The following is a 27,132-nucleotide window of genomic DNA, read 5'->3' as shown; positions in this document are numbered from 1 at the left end:
ACATAACATTCTGGGTATTCTGATTCGGAAACAGTGTCTCTTCCTGGAAAATCTCTACAGGATGGCACTAAAAAAGTCTTCCCACACCTGTTCCCAAATAATGGAGCTCAACCAGCCTGATTTGATCTGGCTGTATCTGGGATCTTGTTCTTGGTGCCACAGTCCATAGGTAAGATTTGGGATGGACTTGCACCAGTTAATTGAGAGCTTTACTTTCTTCACAGTAGTCATAAAAGATGCCACACAGTCAACATTTGAAACCAGTAAACATTTTATATTTGAGTCTATCACTGCACCCAGATTTTGAGCCTGATCAGTAATTTCTAGTTGTAATGACTGAACTCTTGATTGATCACAACTCTTGTGGTCCAAAAACAATAATTTCAGTTTTGTTTCTGCTCAGTTGAAAAAAGGCAATGCACATCCACACATTTATCTATTCTAAGAACCGGTTCAGTGCTTGGCTCTGTAACTTTGGGATACCATACCCTTGACTTCTGTACACTCTGATGTGAAGTTACAGAAGTTAGTTATAGAAACACAAAGAAGTCCCTGTTCTTTTGGTAAGACTGGAGCCAGTCAAGTATTTACTGTACCAGAGAGTCTTTCCCAGCTCTCCAGTTGCTTCAATAATATGCAACAGCCAACAGTGCCAATGCTGCACTGAGATTCAGCAGTACCAGCACTGTGGTTCTTCTATAGTCTGTCTTTATGTGGATATCATTGAACACTTAGACTAGGGGAGTCTCAGTAGTGTGGTGAAGACGGAAACCAGACTGAAAGATGTCAAAGCAGTTGGTCCTGTTCAGTTGTTACACATCTCCTTTCCAGCATTAACCGGGAGCTTAGGAAGTGTTTTTATTTTGTATTTCGTACACATTTTGAAAGAGGTCTGACAGTCTTGTAGAGGATTGTATTTTCCTAAACTCCATGTGGGACTTTCATACTTCTACAAATCCAAAAATTATCTTGAGAAAATTATATATTTTTCCAGGCTGTTCAAACATGCACAATAAACCTGTCCTTACACCTTTATTTCATCCTTATTACCAGCAGCAGCTCTTTAAGCAAACCTATAAAAATTTAGTTCACTGATGTTCAGGAAAAGAGTGACAGAAACTAGTTTCAATAATCCAAGCAGAATCATGCTTTTCATGTGTGACCTAAACACATAACTTAATGGAATATTATCTCCTGTAAATGTAGAACAATTTCAATAACAACACCACACGATCATATCAGGAGACACGAGGAAGCATCTGTTAAGCAGAAATAAATACAGGCTTTGGGACAAGATGGGCAACAGCTGATGAGCAAGGTCCGAAAAAGGTTGGCCACAAATATGTAAGAGAAGGCTCAGCTTACAAGGGACAAAAACATCCCTGTCTCACAGGGCATTGGCATAAGCAAAAAAAAAACAAACAAAGTACAGACAGGTGTTTCCTTTTTCAGCCAGAAATGTAAAAACAACTTGTGTAAATCTGACACATCAGGAGGCATGGATGCCTGGCTGGCTGAGAGGAAAAGCAGAAGTCCAGGGAAAAAGGGAGAGGGCATCCTCTGGATCACAGCAGTGGAATAAAATAAAATAAAAAAAACAAACATGAAAAAAATTACATAAACAAATATCCAGGAAAGTGTGAATGGTACTTTTGATGTGCTTGCCTTCTTTTCCAGTAAGAGGATGCTGCTAACACAGCTATGTTTAGTTAAGCACAAGAACTTCTTTCTTGGATATTTCTCGAAGTCGTTCAACAACAACATGCAGTCATGCCCTTTGTGGTGAATAACCTCCTAGAAGCCGTTACCACCAGTATCCATGACTTCATTAAATCAGCAGCTCAAGAAAAATTAAGAGTTTTCTTCATGGAAAGCAGTTTTCCAGAAGAACTGGCCCATTTGGTTGCAAAAGGTTTTAGACTTGTTTTGGACGAGATGTCACTCTGCAGCACCCCAACTTCAAATTAGAGGTGTAATCAGTGGCCAAACCTTCTTATGTAACTACGCAGAGTTAATGTAAGATAATTCCCATGATGTTCATTTTAATGTGGTCCATTAATATTCATTACTAACTCAATTTGCTGTTATTCAACCGCTTGCTGATAGATACTAAGGTGGGGCAGGAAAGGGTTGTAGTCATCCAAAGTAAGAAGAAAAAGGGCAAGAATGATTTATAACCCTTAGTGACTCACTACTGTAGACTTAAGCCGACACACACTAAGAGTTCTTTCCAGACTTGCTGTCCAACACTGATGACAAAAACAAGGCTAACAGCTATAGAAATCTATAGAGATCTTGTCTGCACGGTGACATTCTTGTATCTCTCTAAATGTGTATGTTTTGCAGTCTCTCAAGCAAAAGAACTTGAGAAGAATTGCTGTAATTATATGTAGTGAAATGAGTTTTATACTGGAACAGGCTAAAAGGATGCTCAGAGTCAAAGAAGCCAAAACTCCAAAAGCAACATAAAAACACTGATTGCAAATGTACTGAGAGACCAAGACCTTAATTTTGGAGACATGTCCTGTGGTATGATGGCACTAACGTTGAAGCAGATCACTGAGATAATCTTGTGAAAGGATCCCCAAAAACCCTTATTAATGTAACACAGTTTAAAAGGCTATTCTATGTTTTGTTAAGGAAATGTCAAGTTCTGAATTTCAAGAAGTTACAAAAATGTTTTGAAAAAGAAACGCTACCTACTCTCCTTTCTTAACATATGGGTATCATACATCTAAGAAAAACCGAGCAGATATTCATAACCACTGTTTATTTCTACCTTGCTGCTGTTTGTGTTTTTTGGGATAGGCCAGCCATGTGGGAATGTGGCAGTAATATTTTAGGGCATATCTACTTTACACCACAGGATGGCAAAATTTAAGCGGTTTTCAGTCACTCTGTGTATCTCCAGCCAGGATGTCGACTAATGCTGGACATGCCTCCAGCTGGTGGGATTTTATCCCTTAAATACTCTGAACTGCATTGTCTTCAAAGGATGCATAACAGTTTTCTCAAGAAATAAAAACATGGCTTTCATATTAAAGGGTTGGCATAGCAATTTAATGAAACGGCATGTAATTTTTCATGATAGAGATGAGCTTTTAATGACTGTTTTTATAACAGTAACATTGTAAAGGTGCAGCATAAGACCAGGATTTTGTTCTCAAGTGTTAACACAAGCAAGCAAAACATGACAGTCTGACAGCCTGTGCTAAATCTTGGCAAATACCTACACTCATCTTTCAATCATTTCTTTAACTATGCTGTCAGGAAATATAATTTATAGCTTGGAAATAGGAGTGCAGCCCAGCCCACCAGGCCAAACAAAAGAAGCAAGTATCTGTGCGTATTATAAGGATGAAAAATGGGATGGGAGGTTGCATGACGTTTCATTTGGGCCAAGAATAATGGTTATGAACATTTTATGATCATCAGTCACTCTGAGACAAAACGGAAATGGAAAGCAGAGAAAGAGGCTAAAATTGGGCAAGGTAATTGGATGTCGTAATCGCCATACTCTCATTTTTTAATCTGCTCAGAAAAGCAAGAAATCAAGCTGCTCACACAAGACAGAAACTGTGAAGATTTGTAGACAATGTAAGGGAAGTGGATTTCGGATAAAGATAAAGCACATCCATCCTGGAATCTCACCAAAAAAAGGCAAGAAAATAGAACCTGATGCTGTTAAACCCTTCTTGCCAAAGCTCTGCGTAGGTTTGGTGGAATTTACAAGGCAGTGATATCATCTTCATAAACTGCGTATTTTGATTTCAAGCATACTGAGTAAATCACTCAAGATTAGTAAGATCGATCAAATGGTCACACCGTACACAGTGTGGTCACACGAAAGGGCGTGAGTTGAGTGATGTGACTCTAGGATGTTTTCTGAGGTGGTTAAAAGGCTCCGGAAATTATTTGAAAACAACAAACATGCAGTGACTTAAAAAACAGCTTCAAAGTTTTTGTAGACAAGTTAAATAATTGTAGCTGCATACTAAATTGCAAGAAATACTTACAAAACGCGTAGCATTATGATTAAGGACAAAAAACATCTTTCATAATAATAATAAAAAAATTAATCTAAGTACACCAAAAAGGAAAACATACAAAAAGTGGAAAAATGTCTCACCTCACAGAGTTAGCCTTTCTCCCCTCTGCTTTCATGAAAACTTTCACATGTTCAAATTGATGATGCACATACATCTTCAATCTGAAATAGAAACTCACAATCATACAAAAACTTCAGTAACTGTAAAAAAATTATCTCCATTTGAGATTTATTCTAAAAATTAAAAAACAACAAAAGCATACAATTTAGACTGATGTGACCTTTTTCATATAGTCACAGAAATGGAGAAAAACACAAAGTGTTGACTGAGCACAGCAAAGAAGAAACCTAAACACACTCTAATATCCTGACCGATATTTCCAAGGCTGGGAATTCAGGTTCCAAACAAAGAGGGAATTTCCCTCTTAAAGACAGTTTACACACACTGGAGTGTACTACTTGTGCCCTCAGCTAGACATCGTAAGCTCAGTTTACCATAAACAACTTTTTTGTTGCTTTTCACTTAATGTTTTCTCCAAGCTCTACTCTGCTTCACTCCCTGTCCCTCCTGAACTTCATCAGAAGGTATGCTAAGCCTTATTTAACTCTTGGAGAGTTAACTTTGACTGAAAGGTTTAAAGAACACGACATTATAAATACTATACTTCTATACTATTTGAGGTTTTACAAAGTAAACTTGCCAGCTCCTTAAACACCATTGATAATTTCAATAAATAAATGTTACATTTATGTATCTGTGGTTTGTATTAAAATATTAGCATTTATGGGCCCCTCAAGCCCCGGGGGCCTGATGGAGCCGCTGACTTAATTTGGATTAAACAGAAGTGCAAATATTTGATATTAATTTTAATTGTATGTTTTGATTTGTTGTTTTTAAGGCTAGTTGTGGATTTAAATAGTGTTTCACTGGCGTTTTCCCGTAACATATAGTTACCCAGAGATATTTTTACATTTCCTGTGACCTTAACATTTTTTAATACAAAAACATGGTGGACCGCCTCGACGCCCCGACCACCGGGCTTAGCAAGTTTTCAGTGGGAAACCCTGAACGTCCAATTGTAAATCTTTTGGTAAAAGAAAAAAAAATTGCTCTGATCCCTAACTTTGTTCTAAATTTAGATAGATCTTCAAACCTCCATTCCTTTCATAGATATAGGAAAATTTACCAAATTGAATCTATTTTTGGGCACTGACGGCATTACAGTTTGGTTTTAAACATTTACCTTTCACAGTATGAGCGCTGGTAAGGTTTTTTATTGAAATCCTTTAGCAAAAGACTCTGGAAGCTTTGTGAATTGTGTACTTTTACAGCAGCATTTCACACTGTGGACCACAGTACTCTCAGCTTTTGTTTGGAACAACATGTTGGATTTAAGGTGTGCCACTGGATTGGCTTCATTATTATTGAAGTGATAGACCATTTAGTGCTAATACAGAAATTTGTCTGTCCACCTCAGCCTCTCTTTCTTGTGGGGTTCCTCAGGTATCAATTATTGGTCCAATTCTTTTTTCTTTACACATGCTTCCTTTGGGTCTATTCTTGGAAAATATTGCATCTCCTTCCACTGCTACTACTAGATGACTACCCGATTTACCTTCTTCTAACACCTTGACCCCTCTAACAACTTCCTAGCTCTAAATTTTTTGAGCCTCAATGAAAGCAAAACAGAGGTTATTTTACTAAGATCATTTCTAGTTGTATTTCAGACTGGGGCATGACATGTTACGTTTGTTCCATTAATTTGTACCCTATAATTCTTGGAGCCATTTAGCCTTGTTTTTGAGATGTTTTAGTTTACTTCATGATTTCAGACTGATTCGATTTCAGTGTTTTGACTCCAAGGGTCTGTTAGTAATCACGCAGAGGTGTGGCCAGTGAAATTGAACTAAGCTTTCCAAAGAAATGTGGTTAGTCATAGTTGAATCATAACTTAACAAGGTAGAGCTAGGGTTGATTTGGATAGCTTTTTTTGTATTCCTTATGTATATTTTCTTTTTCTGTTATTATCAAGACTTGGATTAGAACTTGGATTAGATCTTGATTAGATTACATTTGTTCCATAAATTTTCTGCTGAAGCTTGAGGATTATTCAAGCCAAAGTAACATTTCAAAGCCTGTAATCTCACTGTTAAGCTTTGGCATCTGTCATGGCAAATTCACTTTACACAATATGATGACATTTAGAATCTATATCAAGGGGAAAAGTGCTTGAAGTAAAAAAAAGAGTTGAGTGATGTAGAAATTATGTTGGAAAATTTGATTGAAAACATTGGCAATTCCATGAGATTAATATTCATTATTGTAAAAAAAAAAAATCCAAAGAATTAAGAAAGAAAAGCTGAAATCTCACTTTTGACGAGTTACAGGATCAGACTCTGTGGGGTGAATATAAGCAGTCAAGATCTGGATCAAGGTCTGGCTGTCAGACACCCTAGAAGAAAAAAATGTGAGGTGAAAAAAGAATTTGAGTTAAACAATGTCAAAATTAAATCAAATCACAGTCATATCATAATCAACATTATTGTATTGTAACATCTGAGAAACAAACCAGAAATATGTCATTTTAAAGTATAACTTACCTCCTCTGACTGAACTCTGAGCTGCTCTGAGGAAATATGAGCTTCAGATACCACAAGAATTTCTTTTCCCTAAATAGAATGCAGAAAATATAAATTAATTTAAAAAAAAAAAAAAATCTTGTTGCCTGCTTTTGGGAAACCACCACAAAATGTTAATATAAACGCAACTTCCCATATTTAAATTGTAGTACTCAAATGATTAGGCCAAAATCTGTCCTGAACAACACAAGCTTCTGCTTCTGTTTGAAAATTGAACAAAATGGCCTAATGTATATCACAGAATATTGAGTTCTTTAAGAGCTATACTTTAGCATGTAAAGATGGACAGAGTTTAGTTGTCATGGTATTTAGGAAAAAAAACTCCTCTAAGCATGTTCAAGTTGTCCGCAACAGCCAAAAAAATATACTTTATAAATGTTTTCAATTGACAACAAGACAGGGTTATGTTATTTTTAATAACTCTCTTAATACTATGTTAAACTACTCCAGATAGCATAAAAATACACAAGATTTAAATATTAAAAAGACAACACCGAAAGTTTATTTTGCCACATAGACTGAAAAGACTAAATGTTTCTGGTTCAAATAAAGCAGCAAGTTCTTCTTTTCAGTGTGACAATCCAATTACTACATATGCTGAACATAACTACAAGGACTTGATTGACCAAAGCCACAGAATTTACTATATTTAAAGATGAAGCTGGTTCATCAACCATTTTCTTTGGCAAAGTATACAGAGCAAGGCCTTGCATGAAATCCATGAGATGGAGATCAAGCACAACCTCAGAAAGATGAAAAAGTATAATTGTATGCCACATACAAGGGCTTGTTATTACGGCTTCACTACTCTCTAAGAAAGACTCAGAGCATAGCTTAGAGCTTTCGTTTGATCTGAGATATTTGTTTCTGTAGCTCTTTTTATTCATTAAATTTCTGCACACTCACTTTGTAGAGGTATCAACCTTGTTTGAGTTGGAAGAGAAATGTGGTCTCCTGTTAGAAACAAGTTCAAGCCTAAAATGAGATCAATAAATTGTCTTTGAAGCTGCCATTATTTTTTCAACTAGCAAAGATGAATCCAAGAATTCCACTTTTGGATTGGTGGAGTGGTGAAACAAACATGCCTGCAAAATATTTTCTAACATCTCTGAGTAGAAAATCCACAGGGCGATGAAATTATCTTTTTTTTACTTTATTTATTTTTTTCTAATGATGGAAGGGCAGCTGGTAACCAGAATGGGCCATATTTTAGCATGATCGACTAAATAACGATGAACCTATCGGACACTTAAAAATAAAAAAAAATTCTCATCAGTGAACACATCATATTAAGCACCAGTCAGGTTGCTCTAACTACACTCTTCAGTGATGATGTTACTGAGTGAAAAGTCAAAAAGTTGTTTATTTTAAGTATCAGTGAGGTGAGTTATCATCCCAAAGATGTCCAATCAGGCTGACAAGCATTTCTAGTCCAAAGTTGATTCCCCATCTCTTTATGAATCTTGCTCTGTGCCCTGATGTGCAGCCATGTTGGGACAGGAAGAGACCATGCTTAAACTATTCCCACTAAGTTGAGAGCATGAAATTTTTCAAAATGTCTTGTTGTGTAGAAGATATAAGTTTGATGCACTTTACATTCCTTGCCCACATTGAGATTCAGATGACACTGGCTTCATGCAAAAGCTTTAATACTGAAGGGAACATTATATTGATTGGAAATAAATAATATGATTAGGTAACAATAGGCTCATCTCAACCAAATATGGATCACAAAATTTAACAGTAATATCGCAGTTGCACATCTTCCTGACATGTTACAGTTCAACTCAAGTTTATTTAAATACACGCCTGAGTGCAACAACTTATCTAAGTTCTAAATCAATTTCAGCTGCAGCAGACCACAGAGACTAGTACCACAGAGTTAAAATCCAATTCCACTCAATTAGGTCAAGGGATGTCTAAAAAGTCAATTAGTAAAAAGTTATCAGTCTAGGAAAACCAGCTCTACTCTTTATCTTTATGCAATTTCTTATACAGTGTAAGCAGAGAGCAACAGTGTAGGAGAACAGATACCTTCTAATGAAAAAAAAATGGAAAAAAAAACTTTAAATAGAAAAATATTGGAAAAAAATAACAGTAATATTTCATGAGCTCTTACACTTAAATAGCTTTGATATTTATTTATGGATTTAGAACACAGCGTTCCTTCAGAGTGGGCTTCTGGACAGGCAGGGAGAAAGATTGTGTGTTTAAAATACTCAACGAAAGGTGTTTATCAGTATTTTGTTGTAATGAAAGGGAGATGTTTGCAAGAAGAGTAGCAGTCGGCATGTTAGGAGTGTAAACAAGGTTAGGGTGAAGGGACTGCCTTTCCTGTTCCAGGAGATATGGAACAACATCCACTTCTTAGGAACTGGAATAAATATGTTTGCTTTGTTTCAGCAGAATTTCACCCTTAAGTGCACGTCTCCAGATGCAAATGTTTGTACATGCAAATACATACAGGGGGTGGAGCAGCAGGTGTGATGAAACCATTATTCTGTCATTACCTCAAATGGAAACTATGTCTTTCCTTGGAAAAGGGACTTGCCCAAAGAAGCTTCCAATCACTTCAGGTAAGGCCACAATGCATTCCTGGGGTAAGCACCATCACTCATTGGTGGGAAAAAAAATAGAAGGAAAGGAAGCAGCATAAAAACTGAAAACAGAAGCCTCAAAAACACAGGTTTGCATTCCAGAGGTCACACTGCAGAGTTCATCCACAGAATATGAACTCTAAATGATAGTCAGGGAATACACTATTAGGGTATAAATGTGTAACAGGTCAATAATGCACACTGGAAAAATGCCTGTCAGAAAAAAAGGCTTTTGAACTATGCAGAGATTATGATGAAAGGGCTACAATTCTTATCAATAAGCTGTCTGCTACCTAACACTGCCGGGATTTAACAACATTTTTGCTTTAGAGGGATTATTCTTCAAACAGAAACTAAGTCTTTCTGAATGAATACGGATTGTTACAAGACCAAAAAAAAGTTTTGAAGAATGTAAACAAATAGCATTAATGCAATACACGTGTTCAAGAAGTAGACTTGATCTTTTTAAATCTTTGTTAAAGCTCTGACTGAGCTACAGCCTTCTCCAACTCCCCAACACCCTTTTTAAAATCCCAGGTTGTTGTGATGTAATCCATTGAGGCAGTGATATGTTCTTTCAAAACCTTTTTTCCCAAAAGTAATGCATATCCTGTCTGATACAATGCAACTGTAAAAGACCCAAATGAATTAGAAAGACAATTTGTAAAACTATATACTGTAAGTTGCAACAAACTGGCTGCAAATGTGAACATTCTTAACATCTGGTCATTGCTTCCTTTACCAAAAGATAAAACAACATCATTATACAAGGTTATTGGTGTGGTACAAAAATAATCCACAACATTATATAAACCATGTATCAAATTCAAGGCCAATGGGCCAAATTTGAACCCCACACAACTACTTAACAAGGCCCTTAAGCACAATATTTTTTTTATTTTTATCTTTTTTTTAAGGTTTTTATTGGCTCTAGTGGCCTTTATTTTTTTGATAGTTAATTGACAGGAAAGTGGGTAATGAGAGAAGGGGGAAGACATGAGGCAAAGGTCACCAGGCCGGGAATCGAACCTGCGACAGCCGCGTCGAGGACTAAGGCCTCCTTATGTGGGTTGTGCTTAACCACTGCGCCACCACAGCACATCCCCAATATTTTTAATCTATATATATAAAAAACAGATTTCTAACTTTCCAAAGAGACACAAGGGAATTATAGTCCGTCTCTTCTGGCTCTGTAATTTTCCAATTTAGATGCAATAGTCTGACGTTGATAACACTTGATAGAATGATAAACATATTTGATGTGTATTGCTGATTTTAACAATGGAACCTGACAAAATGCAATGGCTTTTTCTGGTTTTCACAATTGTTGACTGTATGTGTATAGAGTGTTTTAATGTTTTCATGATGCAAAGCACTTTGAGCTGCCTTGCTGCTGAAATGTGCTATACAAATAAACTTGATTGTTTCTGAAAAGTTATTTTCAAAAACAATCACTAGGCTTCATGAGATCTGCATACCACAGTCACCAATATTTCCATAAATAACTAATTAAATAAAACCATATGTAAAACAAACAAACAGATAAATGATAAAAGTCATATTCTCATCCATGTTTCTTTTATGTTTTTGGCTTGTTTCCTCCTCTGGGTTTTTCCCCTTTTGTTTTCCCTCACTCAATCTCCTGAGCTCCCGTTGACTCTGGCTCCTACTCAGCTCCGCCCTCCGACTGTTTTATGCTAGATGTTTGTGCAAGACTCTGACATGACTTTGAGATCTGCTCCTAACTGACTTCTGAACTGTAAAAAGCAGTTTTTAATCACCAATCTCTAAAACTAGCTGGCCATTAAAAACCTAGAATTAAATGTGTGCATTGTAAAATGTGTTTATGATAGAATAGATCATTTTGGAAACAAAAAGCAATGAATAGTAAACTTTAGTTTATACCCAGAGGTCAAATCATAAACCATCCTGACTGATATAACATGTTATGAAAGGTAATTTTATACAAAAATGGTCAAACGTTTTGGCAGCAATGCAAACACTGTATTTTCCCAGCTTTGTTGCTCTGGTTTCCCTGACAGCTAATGTTTGATTAATGAGAACAGTGATTAAATATGCATTAAATCCACAACAGGAAGCCTATTTTCTAAAACTTTGTTTTAATAGATTGTTAGCCATAAAAATGAAGTAGCAGAAGACAACAATAAAATCCTATCACTTTAATTTAAAAAATGTTTGCTTCAAACCTGGTAATATCATTATCTTGTTAGCAAAAGGATTCAATCATTGCATTGCTCAAGCAAGGACACAGTTGCTAAGATGTTTGCACATGAAAGGACAGCTTCCTGCACCTACATGCAGTAGAAGGTGAGAAGTTCAGCAACATTAAAGAAGGTTTTAGTGTATTCTGGAGTGTCCAGCAAAAGCTGGGAACATCCTCCCCAAGTTCAATCAGTTTGCAACAAATCAGTTTGCAACCAAACCACTTCTTGTTCAACATTGGCAGCAGGTGGGTGTTAGTGCAGATGTGCTCAGACTAATGCTAAGATTATTAAGTAATCTATTCTTGTGACAAGAATAGACAGCTGACAGTTTATTTCTTTATGAATCCCAGACCTTAGTTAGTTATATTAGAAATATTTTTTCTAGAAATAGCATAGTAATCAACACAATCAGTCCTGTCGGAAAGCTACAACTAAGATATCAGTCCAACAACAAATTCAAATCTACCTGCAGGTGTTAATGATCTAATTAGAGCTGGATCCTGAAATGAGCGAGGGGAAAAGAAAAGGAAACAGCTCTGGGAGTGCTCATTAGCGAAAGGGGACAAAAACAAAATGCTAGTCATAGGAGGAGTTCAACTTTCCCAGAAAATTGATGACACTGCTTGACACTTGTAATAGGTCATCCTTAATCAGGCCCAAACTAAATTACTGGTCAGTGCTTCTGTCAAACTGACTGATTACAGACCACCAATACAGCCTCCGAACAGGGATTTTTTCATGATTCTTGCATAATGAAAAACGCTACAAAGTGCACAGTGTGACCCCACTTTGAGGGGGCTCCACAACCTAAGGGTCAAAGTAGATCTACTTCTTCTCTGCATAGAAAGATGTCAGTTGACGTGGTTCAAGCATCTGGTCAGGGTGCCACTTGGGCATGACTCATGGAAGGAGACCCACATGAAGACGAAAAACACTTTGGGATCCCCAAGAATCCCAAAGTGTTTCTTGGGGACAGAGGGATGTCTGGGGTTGCCCCTGTAGTCTGTTGACCCATCAACCTGATCTTTGATGTGCAGAAGACAATGGATGGATGTGAAAAAGGTCAAACTGAAAAATTTACTTTAAAGTTCATACATAAGCCTGTGAATCTTTTGAGGTTTTTTTTAGTTATTACTTGCTATACCATAAAAGCATATTGGTCACAGAGAGAGAATGAACCACCACTTTAAAAACTTTGGAGGATAATCAGTTGTATTTAGCCATGACCTCACAAGTTTTATCCAGTGTTACAGAGAAGATACATGTTGTTAGAATCCAATGACGATAGCTTTTGGTCTTGTCGTCAAGTGGAGATTATCCAGAGGCCCTGGACAGGAAATTTCTGTCCTCAGGGCCAGTTTTATGTTTGTTTTAGTTGTTACCCTGTTCTAACACATCTAATTAAAAGACACTTATTAGCAAACACCTGCACAAGAAAAAGAGTCAGAGATTATGTTTTTTATTACATTGACACGATTTTTAAACTTTGTTCTTTTAGGTATGTTGAACTAAGAACAAATTCTGTTAAAGTTTAGTGAGCCAACTACAGTTGGTGCCAGAAACCATCTAAGAAATAAAGCAGACTCAGACGAAGATGAATGAGTTCATTAACAAGAGCACACAATGTTGATTAAATAAGTAATTGGAGTCACTTGTGCCATCATCACTTTAACAGAATGCCTGACTGGTAATCTGGCAATCAAGAGCTGAAATCCATCTGGCTGGATTAAAGATGGGACAGATCCAATAAGAATGGAACTAAATGCGCAAGTCTGTGCTTTCCTCTTCTCTAAAGCACATGCCAGGATGTTGGTGGAACTGGGTGCTACTAGAAAAACATGGTGGGATTTGAGGACTTTTGCTGAAAAAAAAAAGCAAAAGGCAAAAGGAGAAATTAAAGCAATATGTGGACCAAAGGCTTATCCATTGGTGTAGTGTAGATAAGTTACTCCTTGGTGAGTCTTCTGTTCCAGAAAAGGTATAAAAATACCAATTGGTACAAAATGTAAGGATATAGATATTGAGAAGAAGAATATTTAGGTATCTGTTGTGGGAAATTACCAAAATGTTTTTTTTAATGAAGCAGACACTCTGCCGACTTATAGAATGTGGTTTAAAACTTTAATTTTTAAATAAAGCTGACAGAGTGGCGTAGGTTATCCTAAGCCATTTCTTTGGCTACACTGCTATAGCTTTGGGCTTCCTGAAGATATTAATGTCACTTTATGAATTCATTGCAATTCATATTTCCTTTAACTTTGTGCTTTGTCCATGTTTCTCTTAAAAAGAAAGTATGCCTAGTCCAGTGCCATTGTGTTTCGCTGTCTCCCCTTCCTGGATTGTACCACTGACAAAGTTATTGCTGCCATAACTATTTGTAACCTTTTCATTTTTTCTTTTGCACAGAAAGTAATGGTGGCACATAGATTCTGTGCAACATCAACTGAGCTATCAGACCCATTAACATTGTGAACACCAACTCTAATAAACATGTTTAAAGCTGGTTTGAGCTGAATTGGGATGCGTTTGAGATATCTGTTGTAAATTGACACTACAGAGAAATACTAAGTTGAACTGAACTCAAGTAAAAGAACTCAAGTCGGCATATTTTTTGCCGACAAAAAATATGAAAACAGAGGAAATTTATTTTTACATAACATTTGTATCAATTTTACAATAATTCTAATGAAATTGTCAAAGTAAATGTTCAGAAAAGATATCTGAAGAGAAAGTATTTCTGATGCTCAAGTTTGGAAGATTTTTAATTCAACTTTCTGCTAAACAGAGCGCATAGGAAAATTCCTGATTAACTCAGTTTGAGCATCATTCAGACTGTAGTCAATAAGCCAATTATAATGGCTAGGTTTGACGAAACTACTACTTGTAAGTCTGATGCAAGATTTGCCTCCAACAGCAGCTAAAAGAGACTCTGCCCTGCATCAGCCAACAAGAGTCAAAATATTGTCTGCTGGAGCTTAAGAACACTGTTTAAAGTTCAACTGAGTGTTTGGAAAGCAGAGGTCGTAACACACATGAGGGTGAGCTCACGTTGATTGATGCGCTATTGATAGCGCACCAATCTGGGGGAGAAATATGATTTTCTACGCTTTAATCAATTTGCACAGTCATCCATCACATTGAATCATTCAGATGCCATGAAAGTAAAAAAAAAATCTGTGATGAATGTCAAAACTAAACTAAAGGCTTTTCTAAAACTGCATTAATTGGTCTAATGGAGGTGCCAAAATTATAGTTTGGCTGTTACAATATGCATGTGAGCCTTCACAGCTTGCCCATTGCAAGGGATAATTGCAAATCTGTGATATTTTCACTATGCTTGACAGTATTGCCAAACAGCCATATTTACCATCATACACACTACCTTGCTGGAAATTTAAAACATGTAAGGCACACTAGTGAAGTCTTTGTACTTGCATGTTTTTTTTTTTTGTGGGTTTTTTTTTGGCTTATATAATGGTATTTCCATTGCAAATAAGGGAGTCATGCCATGATGTCAATGCCAGCAAGTGTCTTGAGCAACAAATGTCCATTTAATGATGCAATGTGATTTAAATTGACTTGAGCTTTGGTGAAAGTTTGACAAATTACACTAGCAACCACATATTAGGCATGGCATAAGGTTTAGAGAGGATGCACTGGATTCTCAAATGATTCTTGAATGTGTGCAGGATCAGGATAATGTGATTCTTACATTTGCTTTGTCATTTAGATCTTTACAGACTAAAGTACAGCTAACTTGTTTTCATCTTGATCTGGTGATTCTGATCCTACATAAACATACAAGCCTTTGTTGCACTTAACTCTGTATTTAGCATTTTACCATGTATTGCATGTACTAAGGATGTAACAAAAAATACATTTGTGACTGGACTTTTAATCAGGCCAACAAAACTTTTGCAGAATTTACACTCTGTGTGGCTCATTCTCAATGTAGCCTTTATTCAGTCAGACTCTAGAGGGCAGTCTTGGGTGCCTATGTGAACTGTATCATGTATAAAAGTTAAAACAAACAAAAGAAAACACAGTTGTATTTGAAACATGGCGACACTCTTGAGTGTGCTGGTGGAATTTTTGTCTTTATGGGCTGAACCATTAAGATGTCTATCTTTAAAAACCTCTGCTTGTCCACCATGTTTTTCCGAACGCAACTGTCAGCATAGTCACAAAATTTCGGAGGTGTGGAAAATTTGGTCCACACGAAGGGGTGTGGTTGCCGACATGATGTAATGATAGACGCGTCAAGCATCATTAAAGCTTAACACTGACAACCTCCTCCCACATGGTATGATGTTGGTACTGGTTTTGATTTAAATATTTATTGACAGTTCACAGAAAACAGGCTGTTTCAGGCTTTGGTACTTATACTAAATGAATAAACTATTTAACAGATAGTAGATAGGAGCTTTTCTGTCACAAATTTTCAGCTGAAATAGAAATAGCTATCATTTCTTCTTAATGGAGCTGTAGGGGAAAAAGGAAAAATATTGTGATGACACTTCAATACTTTGAAGAAAAAAGTTAATCTTCAAATGGAGTAAAGCTCTATTTTCCTCCACTTCTATCAACAAAATACTAAGTTTTACAGTGTGGTGTTCTTCAACACCTGTCAATAACTGGAAACAAATTAATTCTCCTCTGACCCTCAAAGGCTGGTTAATTGGGCCTGATTTCCAATATATAGTAAAATAATATGCCAGCCACAAAAACCTCACCAGCTCATATTGCTAATTATCTCAAGTTATTATAGAAATATGCTCAGTTATTACCCACAGTTACTGCTGCTGGAATGTGTTGTCGAGTCCACTCAGGCTGTCTACGAGGAAAATGTCCAGCCATGCCAGGCTGAGGCAGAAAAAAAGAAAACATAATTCCACCCTAACACAACTACTCCCAATGTTCTGCCAAATGCCAGCGATTATATACTTACCCTCCAAAAGGCTGAACTGGGAGCCAGTCTGTGACTTTTTGTAAATCTTGGTGTGGTTTGTACAATCTTCTTAAAGTTAGATGCTGGCAAAAACTAAAAGCAATAGCAGCTGCATTGTCATCATATAACATTTAATCAAGGACACAAACTCACATACACACACAATCGCCAGGCATGAAAGCCCTCCAGTCAGCTGTTTGTCAGTAATGATCCTCTTCTGGCAGCAGCAGTATGTAGCATGAGTATGTCGCTAACCAGCTGCAGTCACACAGCTCCCACATCTGCTTCTTATATTATGTACTTGGTACATTCTGAAGCACATTCTCACATGATCCCAGGCTAATAATTGTCTACCTTTCCATCCCAGACTGGATGTTCATTTGCTGGCCTGTGAATGAAACACCTTTGTTGAAAAGAACTTCTGTCAGACATTGTGAGATTAAGCAGACTAAACAAACAGCTGGGTACCAAAGCCTCCTCAGATTCCAGTTCAATAAAAGTAATTATGCTTATTTTGTTTCTGCTTGTGTGATTATGGCACCTTCAAGCATTTTCCTGGTGGCAAACTTTTATGAAAAACCAAAACTTCAAGGGGATCCCACAATTACTTTCTGCCACATTCATCAATCTACTGAATTAGGAAAAAATATGGAGCAGATGGAGCTGGAATCTGTTACTAGACCCTGAAGTAAAGTTTCAAAAGTCAAGAGCGAATCAGTATTCTGAAGTAAGAAAGATGGTAAAAGGTAAAGCAGCAGGGTAAAATCTCCTGGAAAGACGAAACATACTTTTTTCACAGGCACTTCTGATTATTCTTGACATTCCAGACATATAAAACTTTAAGATGAAGTTCTATAACTACTCTTATTCCATTTTCCCAATTGAGAATAACAATAAAAAGGCCCAGCCTTAAATAAACCAGTAAGAAGAGTGGTAGAAGTCTGCTGGTGAGAAAGAAAGTGGATCGCTGATAAAAAAATTAGGAAGTTAGAAATGAAGAAATCTGTGAATGTGAACTCAACAATGAGACTCAATGACTGAATTACAACTTGACATAAGTGAATCTTTCCATGAAACATGCTTAAAATTACCCAGCAATTCTACTCAAGCTTTGAAGACGTTACAAAAATACCATTATACAAGTTTATGGATTGAAAAGAACATTCACCTAAAAATATAGACAATAACAGGAGAAAAACAATAAAAGTGAAGAGCTGTTTTGTTCTAATGTATTTACCAAACTTTTGGTTTTAACTAAAACACCATGTCTTCAAAATTATTGCAATTAACAAGAGTGTTCCTTGAGTCAATACCAAGAAAAACAATCTGCTCATCCGATGCTGCACCAGTTTACAACTGTTCTCTTAAATAATGTACTGGTCCCCTTCACGGGTCTTGGCACCCATCTCATCCTGCCTAACATACACAAACCTAATTGGGGTTTATATTTGTAGACCCTTAAGTAGAAAAACATTCACACTCATTTGTTCATCTTAAATCACATTGCCATAGCAACTTTCAAAAATACTTCCACATACTGCATGTTTTCCTAATATCGTGCAGCTTCAATCTGCAATTCAAAGCTTTGCAAAAAACAGAAAACAGTCACAACATTTTTTAAAATACAATTTTAACAACTATTCACAAAATATTTTAAAATACACTACTTGCTCAACTCAAGCTGCTGACACTTGATGTGTTTACCTAACAATTCATAACAGCTGCACTCAAAGTGATTATGCTGCTGTAGTTTAAGAATTCAGACCTTTTGTAATATGCACACCTTCAAACATTTGGTCTATTTAATAAACCTGGGGTTTCTTTTGCAGCCCAAGCATTTTTTATAATAGAATATACAATAACAAAAAAATAAATAAATTGGATGCTGCAACTCAGGCCTATGACAAATGACCTGCAATGCTTGCTGTGCTCATCAGGGTAGGAGGTCAACACAAACAGCTAATTTTATGAAGCAAAAAAAAGCTTTTTCTGTAAGCTTATTCTTCACAAGAATCTCTGGAACCACGTTGAAGCCGAGTCAAATTAAAATACAAAGCACACATGCTAGCTTTAACTGAGCAGTAAAGCTAACAGGTCTGAAGGAACACGGTGACAAAAAGATGTCAGTTTATTCAAGTCTGTATATGTTGAGTCATTAATACCTTAAGAAACAAATTATAAAGCTTACAGTGTCCGAGGTGGTACACTGTCATAGTAGCTTTTATTAGCTGGTTAACTCTGTATGGGAAGCAGCATATTAATACTGCCCTGCAGTAACTGTGGATGGGGTGACATATCAGCTGCTATGAAGAAATATGGATAAGAGAGAAGCCTTGAAAGACCCTGTTGAAGCAGCTCTGTTGGAAAGAGACCATGTTATACTCATTTAATGCAATTTGTGATTTTACTACCTTGTAAAGCTACTGGTTTTAAGTATATATATAAAACACTAATTATATTCACTGCAATTTTGCATAGGATTAGTATCTGCAAATGCCTGATCTAAAATGACTGATCAGTATGAAGGACAAATCCTACATTTACCAGTGACATTGATAACCTTTAGCACAACTTCAAACTTCTGAAATAAAAAAATTGGGGGAAGAAATGGCTCAACTCTAAGCATTTTAATTTAAACATATTGACAGAAATATACTGTTGTCTTTGATCTCATAGTCTTCACAACATCACACGGGGTAAGGCTGGTTATTAAAGCTCACATCTGTCCTTTACAGTGCTCACTAAAATGACAGTTAACAGAAAGTAAATTGAATCTAGTATTTTAAAGCAAATAAATGCGTTTTACAGGCCAAGCATGCCTACAAGAATGAACTAATATCAACTAATAACATCAATCATTGCTTAATTACCCCAGCTGGTGTATAATTTCAGACATGGAAAAAGCAGCTCACAAAAGAGTGCTAAACAAAGTACAGTCGGCACCAACGACTTAACAAGAGTGCCATCATGTGGCAAAACAACACATGGATCAGGACTTTATGTCATCAGGGTGACTGAGTCTATACTAATATTTAGATAAGACTGCAAGAAAATGACCACTGTTATATTTTCAATAGGACCAGCAACTGGTTCTTCTTCTATACCATAACATTGACGTGCGATAGTCTGGAGAAACTTCACTATGTTGATGTTTCAACAGGATTTGGAAAACAAGATCAATTCATTTAAAAAAGAGAAGATGAATATTTAAGAACTGGAGAGAAGAAATTAGTACACAGGATAGAAAAGTAGACTCTGAAATAATAGCTTGCCTCTGATTTACTGGCTAAATGCATCTTATCTATGTGATGAAGATTTCTCATGTGTAACAATGGGCTTGATGTTCTTTTAGTGATCGTTTTTCTTACTTTGTAACAAAGAAGGTGGAGTTTTCTTTGCTCTTTGTGAAGGTGACAGGGAGAAACCTCAGGGTGATGTTCATCTTTCTAGCATGGGAGGCCAACTTCTTTGCCTGTTCAACAGGAAATAAAATATCCAGTTACAATATAAGGAAAATAGTGCAATTAACATGGGTTTTATCACAGCTTAGGGGTGCACCAATTGCAGTTTTCTGGCCGATCGCCAATTACCGATCTTTTAAAAAGCCTAACTTAACAATTCCGATTTTGGCAGATACCAGTTTTTTGTCTGAAATATTGCTCAATATATCAAGAAAGTTGCTGAATTGGCAACAATGGGGTGACTATTGTTAACTGTAAATGTACAGAAATGACCTTGTCAGCCGATTTGCCAGTCAAATCTCTATCACAGGAGAAAAGGAAAGCACAGTGGTTGATTTTTAGACCTTTGCCGACGTTGATAACATCAGTGGATAAGATCAGCTTCACATGTAAAAATCGGCCAATCACCGATCTCCCAAAATTAAGGAAATCGGCTGCCCAATAAATCGGTGCCCCCCTACTACAGCTCATAGCAATATTTACTGTTTGTGCAATCATAGATAGTGCATTAAATATTGAACGTTACATTGATGTAATAAATCTGAATAAAACGTGAAATACAGAAAATAGATACATCCTTATTAATCATGTATTTTCATGCTTCTGAGGGTTTAACTGCAATCGAAAACAGAGTTGTTGTGAGCTACACTGCTTTATTTTACTGTTCAGCTGCAGCCACAACCCAAAACGCTGTATTTACTGTTCATTTAAGTTCAGCATTTATTTGTCTCAAGTTCTGTGAAATAAAACAGAGACATTTCAGGAAAATTTGTAACCCTAACTTTCAAACATCCTACACTACTTCTTTGATAGCGTTCCAATAAAAAAAGCAAGAGTTAAGGGTGGTAAATGAATGCATAATCACAGACTTACTTTCAAAGTTGTACGTGGAGCCTGGATGAATTCATCTCTGGTGGCGCCATCAGCAAATCTGCCAGTATCTTCTAGAAACCTGTAGTCTACATCACAGCCAAAGGGAAAACAATAAATATATAAGGGTAGATATGTAATACAATCCAAGTACTAAAAGAGCCAGTTATTATTATGGTTGGAAAAAAAGTTGTTCTATATTTTGTTTTTCTGAGTTCTGTAATGTAGAGAAAAAAAATCAAAAGCTAATAACAGAGAAGTATATGTTTCATTGGATTTGCAAACTGGTGCTAATGAAGTGTAAAAGTAAAAGTCATTTTCCACAAGAAAACAAAGCCCCAATAAAAACAGAGGTAGCAGCATCAGCATGTGGAGAAGTCTGCCAGGAACAGAGACTAACAGAAGGCCGAACAGAGAAAAAAGACATTTAAAAACAATAAAATAAATGTGTTGGAAAAACACTCCCCCAAACACACGCATCCACCCCAAACACACACATGCAAACACAATTGTGAGTAAGAGAACAGTAACACATGGGTAAAACTGAACCCACACAAGTTACAATTATTTGGTACTTTTTGCTAGTCAAACCATACAAATACTTTTGAAAAGTTGTCTAAGTAAATATTTCTCTTAAAGTCTTCTTTATGAAATATTTTGCAGAGCAGATTCTCACCGCTGAGAAGTGTCATTTCGTCAAAATGTGACAAAGTCACGAAAGCTGTTTTATTCCTAACACCACTGCACCCGGAGTCATCCTTGTGTTTCTTCACACACAGCAAACTGGAAAATAAATATACAGAACATGAAAATTTTGTTATTCTAAGCAAAAATCACAAAGAGAATGAAAATCAAACAATATCATTTTAAAACTCTGACAATGGAATTACTTCTGTGACAACTGTAGCATGTGTCGTGGTTTCCTTAGATGGATTACTACTTGGCATTTCATTAACAAAATTGGAATGAATTAGTATACGAGTACTTTGGTTGAATCTGATAAGACTAAATCTGTGACAGTGGGAGTTAATCCTAGCGCACACAATGTTCAGACTTCCACACACAGTCAAGTATCTGGTTCATGTCAAACAGAGACTGTGTCTTTAGTAAACGGCGCAATAAAGAAAGCCGAACAGCAACCAAAACCAACAGGCATCCATGAGAATGGGAAGGACTTTTGGTAGGACTGTTTAGCCAAATAAATATTCCAGGTATGACCTCTGCTGTGACATTTTGTATTTGAGGGTTGGGTTATAAATACTTCAGGATCCCTAGAACTCTAGGAACAGAGTATGAATCATTTCTATTGGCAGGTTGTTACTGGAAGTGAATCAAAGTAAAGTTCAGACAGTAAAAACAAAAACACCGCCAGGAGTTGATCATAAATTTTAGATTTTTGTATGAAAAGGTGCAGGATTTTTATAGGCTGGTGTTAGAAAAGTCTACAGTGACTCTTTCATGGTAAACATAGCAAGATTTTCCTTCTTTTCCACTGATGAAATTAAACTACATCTGTCATTCCAGCTAAATGTGACATCCGAACTCTAAAGGAAGCAATAAACGTGATTTAACTGCTGCTACACACCAAAAATACAGAATCTAGAACTTGCTTTTTGCAATATAAAATGGGACCCATATAAAAACAACTGTAAGTACACATATCTGTTCCCACATAAACTTTGAGCTGAATTTTTTTTTTACTTATTTTTTATATGTTTAATATAATTTTTGAATTGCTGTTGCAGTGCTTCTTACTACTGTATGCCTTATGTGCTGGTGTATTGAGAAAAAAAAAACAAAACATGGAACTAAACATGAGGAAATGCAATGGATTTCTGAGAATTTTGTGCAGTCAAAACTTTGTGGGATTAGCTAATGTAATCCTGTTCTGAATAGAGAACATATTTTGCGAATAACATAGAATTCACAAAGAACTGTGTCATCTTTTTATTATTATTTTCTTTCCATTTTCAGCCCCATTTATCAGAATGTAGGTTATGTTGTCAGTTGTACTTTCAGTTTCAAATATCCTTCTTGTTAAAGTAATCAAACCTTCTCTTTATTTTTTCTTTCTATGCCACTGAAATGAAACACATGTACACAATATTATAAAAACAGCACTGGGGGAAAATATGGCAAAACAAATAAAAAGCCCTATAGAATGGAAAAAAGATAAATTCATGCATCAGAGTCTGTACACATTATGATGTGTCCTCAAGAAATGTTGCTGTACATCTCCTGTACATATACTAAGCTAGGTTAACTTAACAACTAAGCTATGTTAACCTTAACATACTCGGTAAGCTAACATAGACGCATTAAAGAGACAAAACAATAGAGGAATTGAAAACATCAACTATCAAAAAGCAAAAAAAGTATTTTCAATACTATTTAGTCTACATTTGATGAGAAAACAAGCGGTTGACAGAAAGACAACCTTATCTAAAGACAAAGAAGAACCACTCACCTGCAGGTGTGTGTGAGGCAGGCAGGACATTTATACTTCGCTTCCTCTGATCCACAAACTCCACAACTAGACCAGAGCAAACAAATTGGAAAAGATATAGGCTTATTTTGGAGGGGGAAAAAAACAAAAACAAACAATCTAATAAGGGGTAAAAAAAAAAAAAAAAAAGGAGTGATAACGAACATAAATTAAAAAAAAAAAACTAAACTCAAATCTGTAAGAGAAACGATAGTCTGCTGTGTGAAAACACATAAGTATATGACAGCGTGTCAACCTTTTGGAACGACTTTAAACCCCGTACAACAAATATAAAAACAGGCTCTAGAATTCACACGTTGACGATTCAAGCAGCGACGACTCATATGTCTACTTACTCTGAGAGAGACATCTTCCGTTTGGTCCTTTTCTGCTCCTCCTCTGGGCAGTAGTTATCGATGTGACCCTCCACGTTGGACATTTTTTGTACTTTCTGCAAAATTATTGAGCACACAGCAGGAAAAACGCAACTACACGTTGTTCAGGTTGCTGGCGGCATCAAAACAAACCTACTTCCGTTCGATTCAGCACGTGGAAACAAGTTCCGGTTGAAAATTCCGCTCATTGATGCCCCCTTGTGTCTGCAAGGAGAATTTGCAACTATCTCAAGTTGAAGACAGCAAGTTGAAGACAGCAAAGATGTCCCGCATTTTGAACAGTATTCAATTGGTAATGGGACTAAATGGACTAAAAACTCAACTTTTTAACTCAACTGTAGTGAAATAAGACTTTGAGAGACTTGATTTACCTGTATAATTTGTTTGCAACCAATGACTGGAATTTTGATGATCACTATTTATGAAAATAAAATGTCTCAAAATGGAGCCACTACCTGTTCTTATAAGTTAAAATAATAAGAATAATACTCATAAACAAAATCAGTACTACAACTTGATTGAATTAGTGTGCACACACTTAAGGTAATACTTTGTTGAGGAACCTTTTGATTTTATTAAAATCTTTAGTCTTATTCAGGTGGACTCTAACAGGTTAGTACATCTTGTTATGGCAATATTTATCTACTCCACTTTGTAAAAAGCTCAAAATCCTGAATTTCAAAGGCCAAACATATTTGGACAATACTATTTGGACAAGAACTTATGTTTCTGTCTTCTATCAGAGGCTTCTGTTTTACTACCTAAATCCTGCAGTTTCTTTAATTGCTGTAGGTCGCTTGGCAGCTTGAGGAGCAATTTTTGTCTCATCTTTTCATCCAATTTGGAGAAACGTCCAGTTCTTAATGACGTTACAGATCTTGATTTCCATGATCTTGGAAATTATTTTCAGTCCTCCCCTGACTGATTCCTTTTAACAATAAGATCCTTTTGATGAACCACATATTTTCCTGTTAGAGATGACTAAGAAACTGTCCAAATAAAACAGCTGAACATTATGTTACATTAATCAGAGGAACCTTAAGTGACAGCAGGGGTGTAGTGATAAAATTTGAATGGCGAGAAACAAGTTTTAAACATAGCCACATCTCAAGTTATAAGACTTAAATTGTCACTAATGTAACAATTTAGTGAGGTGTAATTAATTGTGGTATCTATTACTACCCACATTCCTTTTTGTTTCCAGTTGTACCAGGTTCTAGGTCGCACTAAATGTCAAAAATTCTAAAAGAATTTATCATGTGTTTCTTTTGCTTTTCATCACAAGGCATAAGATCTTAAAGGCAATATCCAGACCTTTTTATGCACTTCATATATATAAAAATGTTCACTATGAATTTTTGATATTTCAAAATTCAGATGTTAATTAAGGATGGACAAATTTGTGCATAGATTGATGAGTGGATAAAAGGATTTTGGACAGATTGATGGGCGAATGTAACTTTTCCATGTGCATGCATTGTTTAAAATGAAAAGCTTCTACTGCATACTGGTTGAAAACTGTAGTTTTAGATGTTCAGAATACTGAAAATAAAACAATAAAACGGATACACATTTTTTCCATATTTTGCCAGACTTGGGAAATGCCTTTAAAACCTGTGGTATTTATACTGGCAGTTATCATCATGCAAATATTTTTAGTTTGTCCAAAAAAAAAAAGGAAAAAAAGCAGCAAACCATCTGTGAATAAAATGTACCATTTATTTATTTATTTATTTACACATTTCCATCCATTGTTATACTCCAAAAACTTCACAGAACGCTTTTAATAACATAATATAAGTTAAGACTATTTTGACTGTTTGACTCTGGCCAAAAATAGCTGCCAGTCAGCAAACAACCTCTGAATGTGACAAAGTATTTGATGAACAGTCACAGGAATGAACTCTCAAATGTACCTTTTAGACATAAATAACAGAGTTGTGATTGGCCAAACAGTTTATCTGAGAGTATAACTTACTGTGCTACAGCAATGTGAATTAAAAAAAAAGATTATAAATAAAAAATAAAAATATGCCGTCAATATATACACAGTAACTTTTGATGACTTGTTGTCTGTTGTTGCAGCACCAACGGTACGTTCATGGACCTACCAAAAAGAGAAAAAGCTACAAAACTGCGTCTATCAAAAATTGGTTCATAAATTAGGAATGACCAAATCAACATAAGTACTCGTATAACACAAAAAATCTTGATGTAACCGGTACATACAACACATCATTTATAAGGACTGTTTGACAATAGCAACTAGTCTAGAAAGCAAATAACCAGGTAGAGGTAGAGCACCATTGGTCAAGATGTCAGAGTCCAACTGGGCAAGACCAAAGACAAAAAAAAGGCTATCAAAAATACTGCCTTAGATGGGACTTTACATTTTAAAGCAGTTACATAGTATCCACACTATTGCACTTCCATACACTTTTGTTAGACAGTGCCCAGTGCAGAAGCCTGGCCCGTTCCTTCTGGTTTGACCCCTGCATAGGATGGTCTGGGTGTACTCTTTGTGTAAGGTTCGGAATATGGAGAGGTTGTTGCATTTGGAGGCCCTTCCCTGTGTTTAGGGATTAACATATGAGCCCATATGCAGTTAGTCTAAGCACTATAAAAATGTCAAGCAAACCATTTTTATACATTTATCTGAAAGCACAGATCTCCTTTTCCTTGCTGGCACAAATGCTCCATGAAGTTTGAGTTCTCAGCACCTGGAAATTGTTACTCTCCCAAAGTCTCAATAATGCTGTTCAATAAAATCAACCAACTCCCTTGAACCCATCCTTTGATCTAGCTGAGGCAGCATCTCTTTGAAAGGAAAGTGTGTTCGAGCATCTGTAGACGTGAGTGATTTATGAGAGCTAGTTAGAGGACAATGTAGGGGTCAGAGGAAGCAGACAGGACCAATTTCTAAGTGTTTTCGATGGTTAGGCAGTGAAGAAGAAAATTCCTGGATGTCTATGATAGGTAGCTGACGACTGTCCTGAGTGTGGAAGACAAAATGAGACTGGTGCCAGCTGCCATCTTGAATCTGAAACAAAAAAACTGTGATTAATATATTTAGTTTTTTTATGGTTCAGATGATTTATAGCACTTCAACAATCCAAATGTTTTCCATTTCCCCAGCTCATTTAAAGCAGCCTCCAGACATATTAGCATCCCTGGTTCAAATGTGCAAAAAACAACCATCTGAAATAAAAATAATAATAACAATACTTTATGACAGAGGTATAGTCTTTCATGGAAAAATCCAACTTTTGATCAAACCTTTAATTAAGATACTTTTTTGTAGTAGGATTGTTAGTCATTTCTCTTGGTTTCTGCTTAACGATTTCAGTGTTGTTTTGCTTTAAACTCTACAGATTTGGTTGTTTAAAAATTTTTATTAATGAGTTTATGATGTCGTGCTTTCTTATTTTTTCAGAACCAAGGACAAGTCTAACTGCTGTGGTTG

The 27,132-nt window shown here is 36.2% G+C and overlaps 2 protein-coding genes across 2 annotated transcripts in view; both read right to left on the bottom strand.

Moving 5' to 3' along the window:
- Positions 1-23,806, bottom strand: part of znhit6 (zinc finger HIT-type containing 6) — a 29,947-nt gene extending 6,141 nt beyond the window's left edge. Inside the window, exons 1-8 of the mRNA XM_023340149.1 lie at positions 23,631-23,806; positions 23,257-23,322; positions 21,466-21,572; positions 20,793-20,878; positions 19,827-19,930; positions 6,650-6,718; positions 6,421-6,501; positions 4,130-4,210 (exon numbers count right to left, since the gene is read on the bottom strand). Coding sequence (XP_023195917.1) covers positions 4,130-4,210; positions 6,421-6,501; positions 6,650-6,718; positions 19,827-19,930; positions 20,793-20,878; positions 21,466-21,572; positions 23,257-23,322; positions 23,631-23,713 — 677 coding nt within the window. The 5' untranslated portion in view covers positions 23,714-23,806. The remainder of the gene's footprint in view (positions 1-4,129; positions 4,211-6,420; positions 6,502-6,649; positions 6,719-19,826; positions 19,931-20,792; positions 20,879-21,465; positions 21,573-23,256; positions 23,323-23,630) is intronic.
- A 1,573-nt stretch (positions 23,807-25,379) lies between these two features.
- Positions 25,380-27,132, bottom strand: part of col24a1 (collagen type XXIV alpha 1 chain) — an 86,391-nt gene continuing 84,638 nt past the window's right edge. The window contains exon 60 of the mRNA XM_023340042.1: positions 25,380-26,709. Within this exon, the coding sequence (XP_023195810.1) occupies positions 26,563-26,709 (147 nt within the window). The 3' untranslated portion in view covers positions 25,380-26,562. The remainder of the gene's footprint in view (positions 26,710-27,132) is intronic.

The sequence above is a fragment of the Xiphophorus maculatus genome, chromosome 9 (genome assembly GCF_002775205.1).
Source record: "Xiphophorus maculatus strain JP 163 A chromosome 9, X_maculatus-5.0-male, whole genome shotgun sequence".
Taxonomy (NCBI): Eukaryota; Metazoa; Chordata; class Actinopteri; order Cyprinodontiformes; family Poeciliidae; genus Xiphophorus; species Xiphophorus maculatus.
Note: the sequence above shows the minus strand (reverse complement) of the source record. Positions and strands in the feature narration are given on the sequence as shown.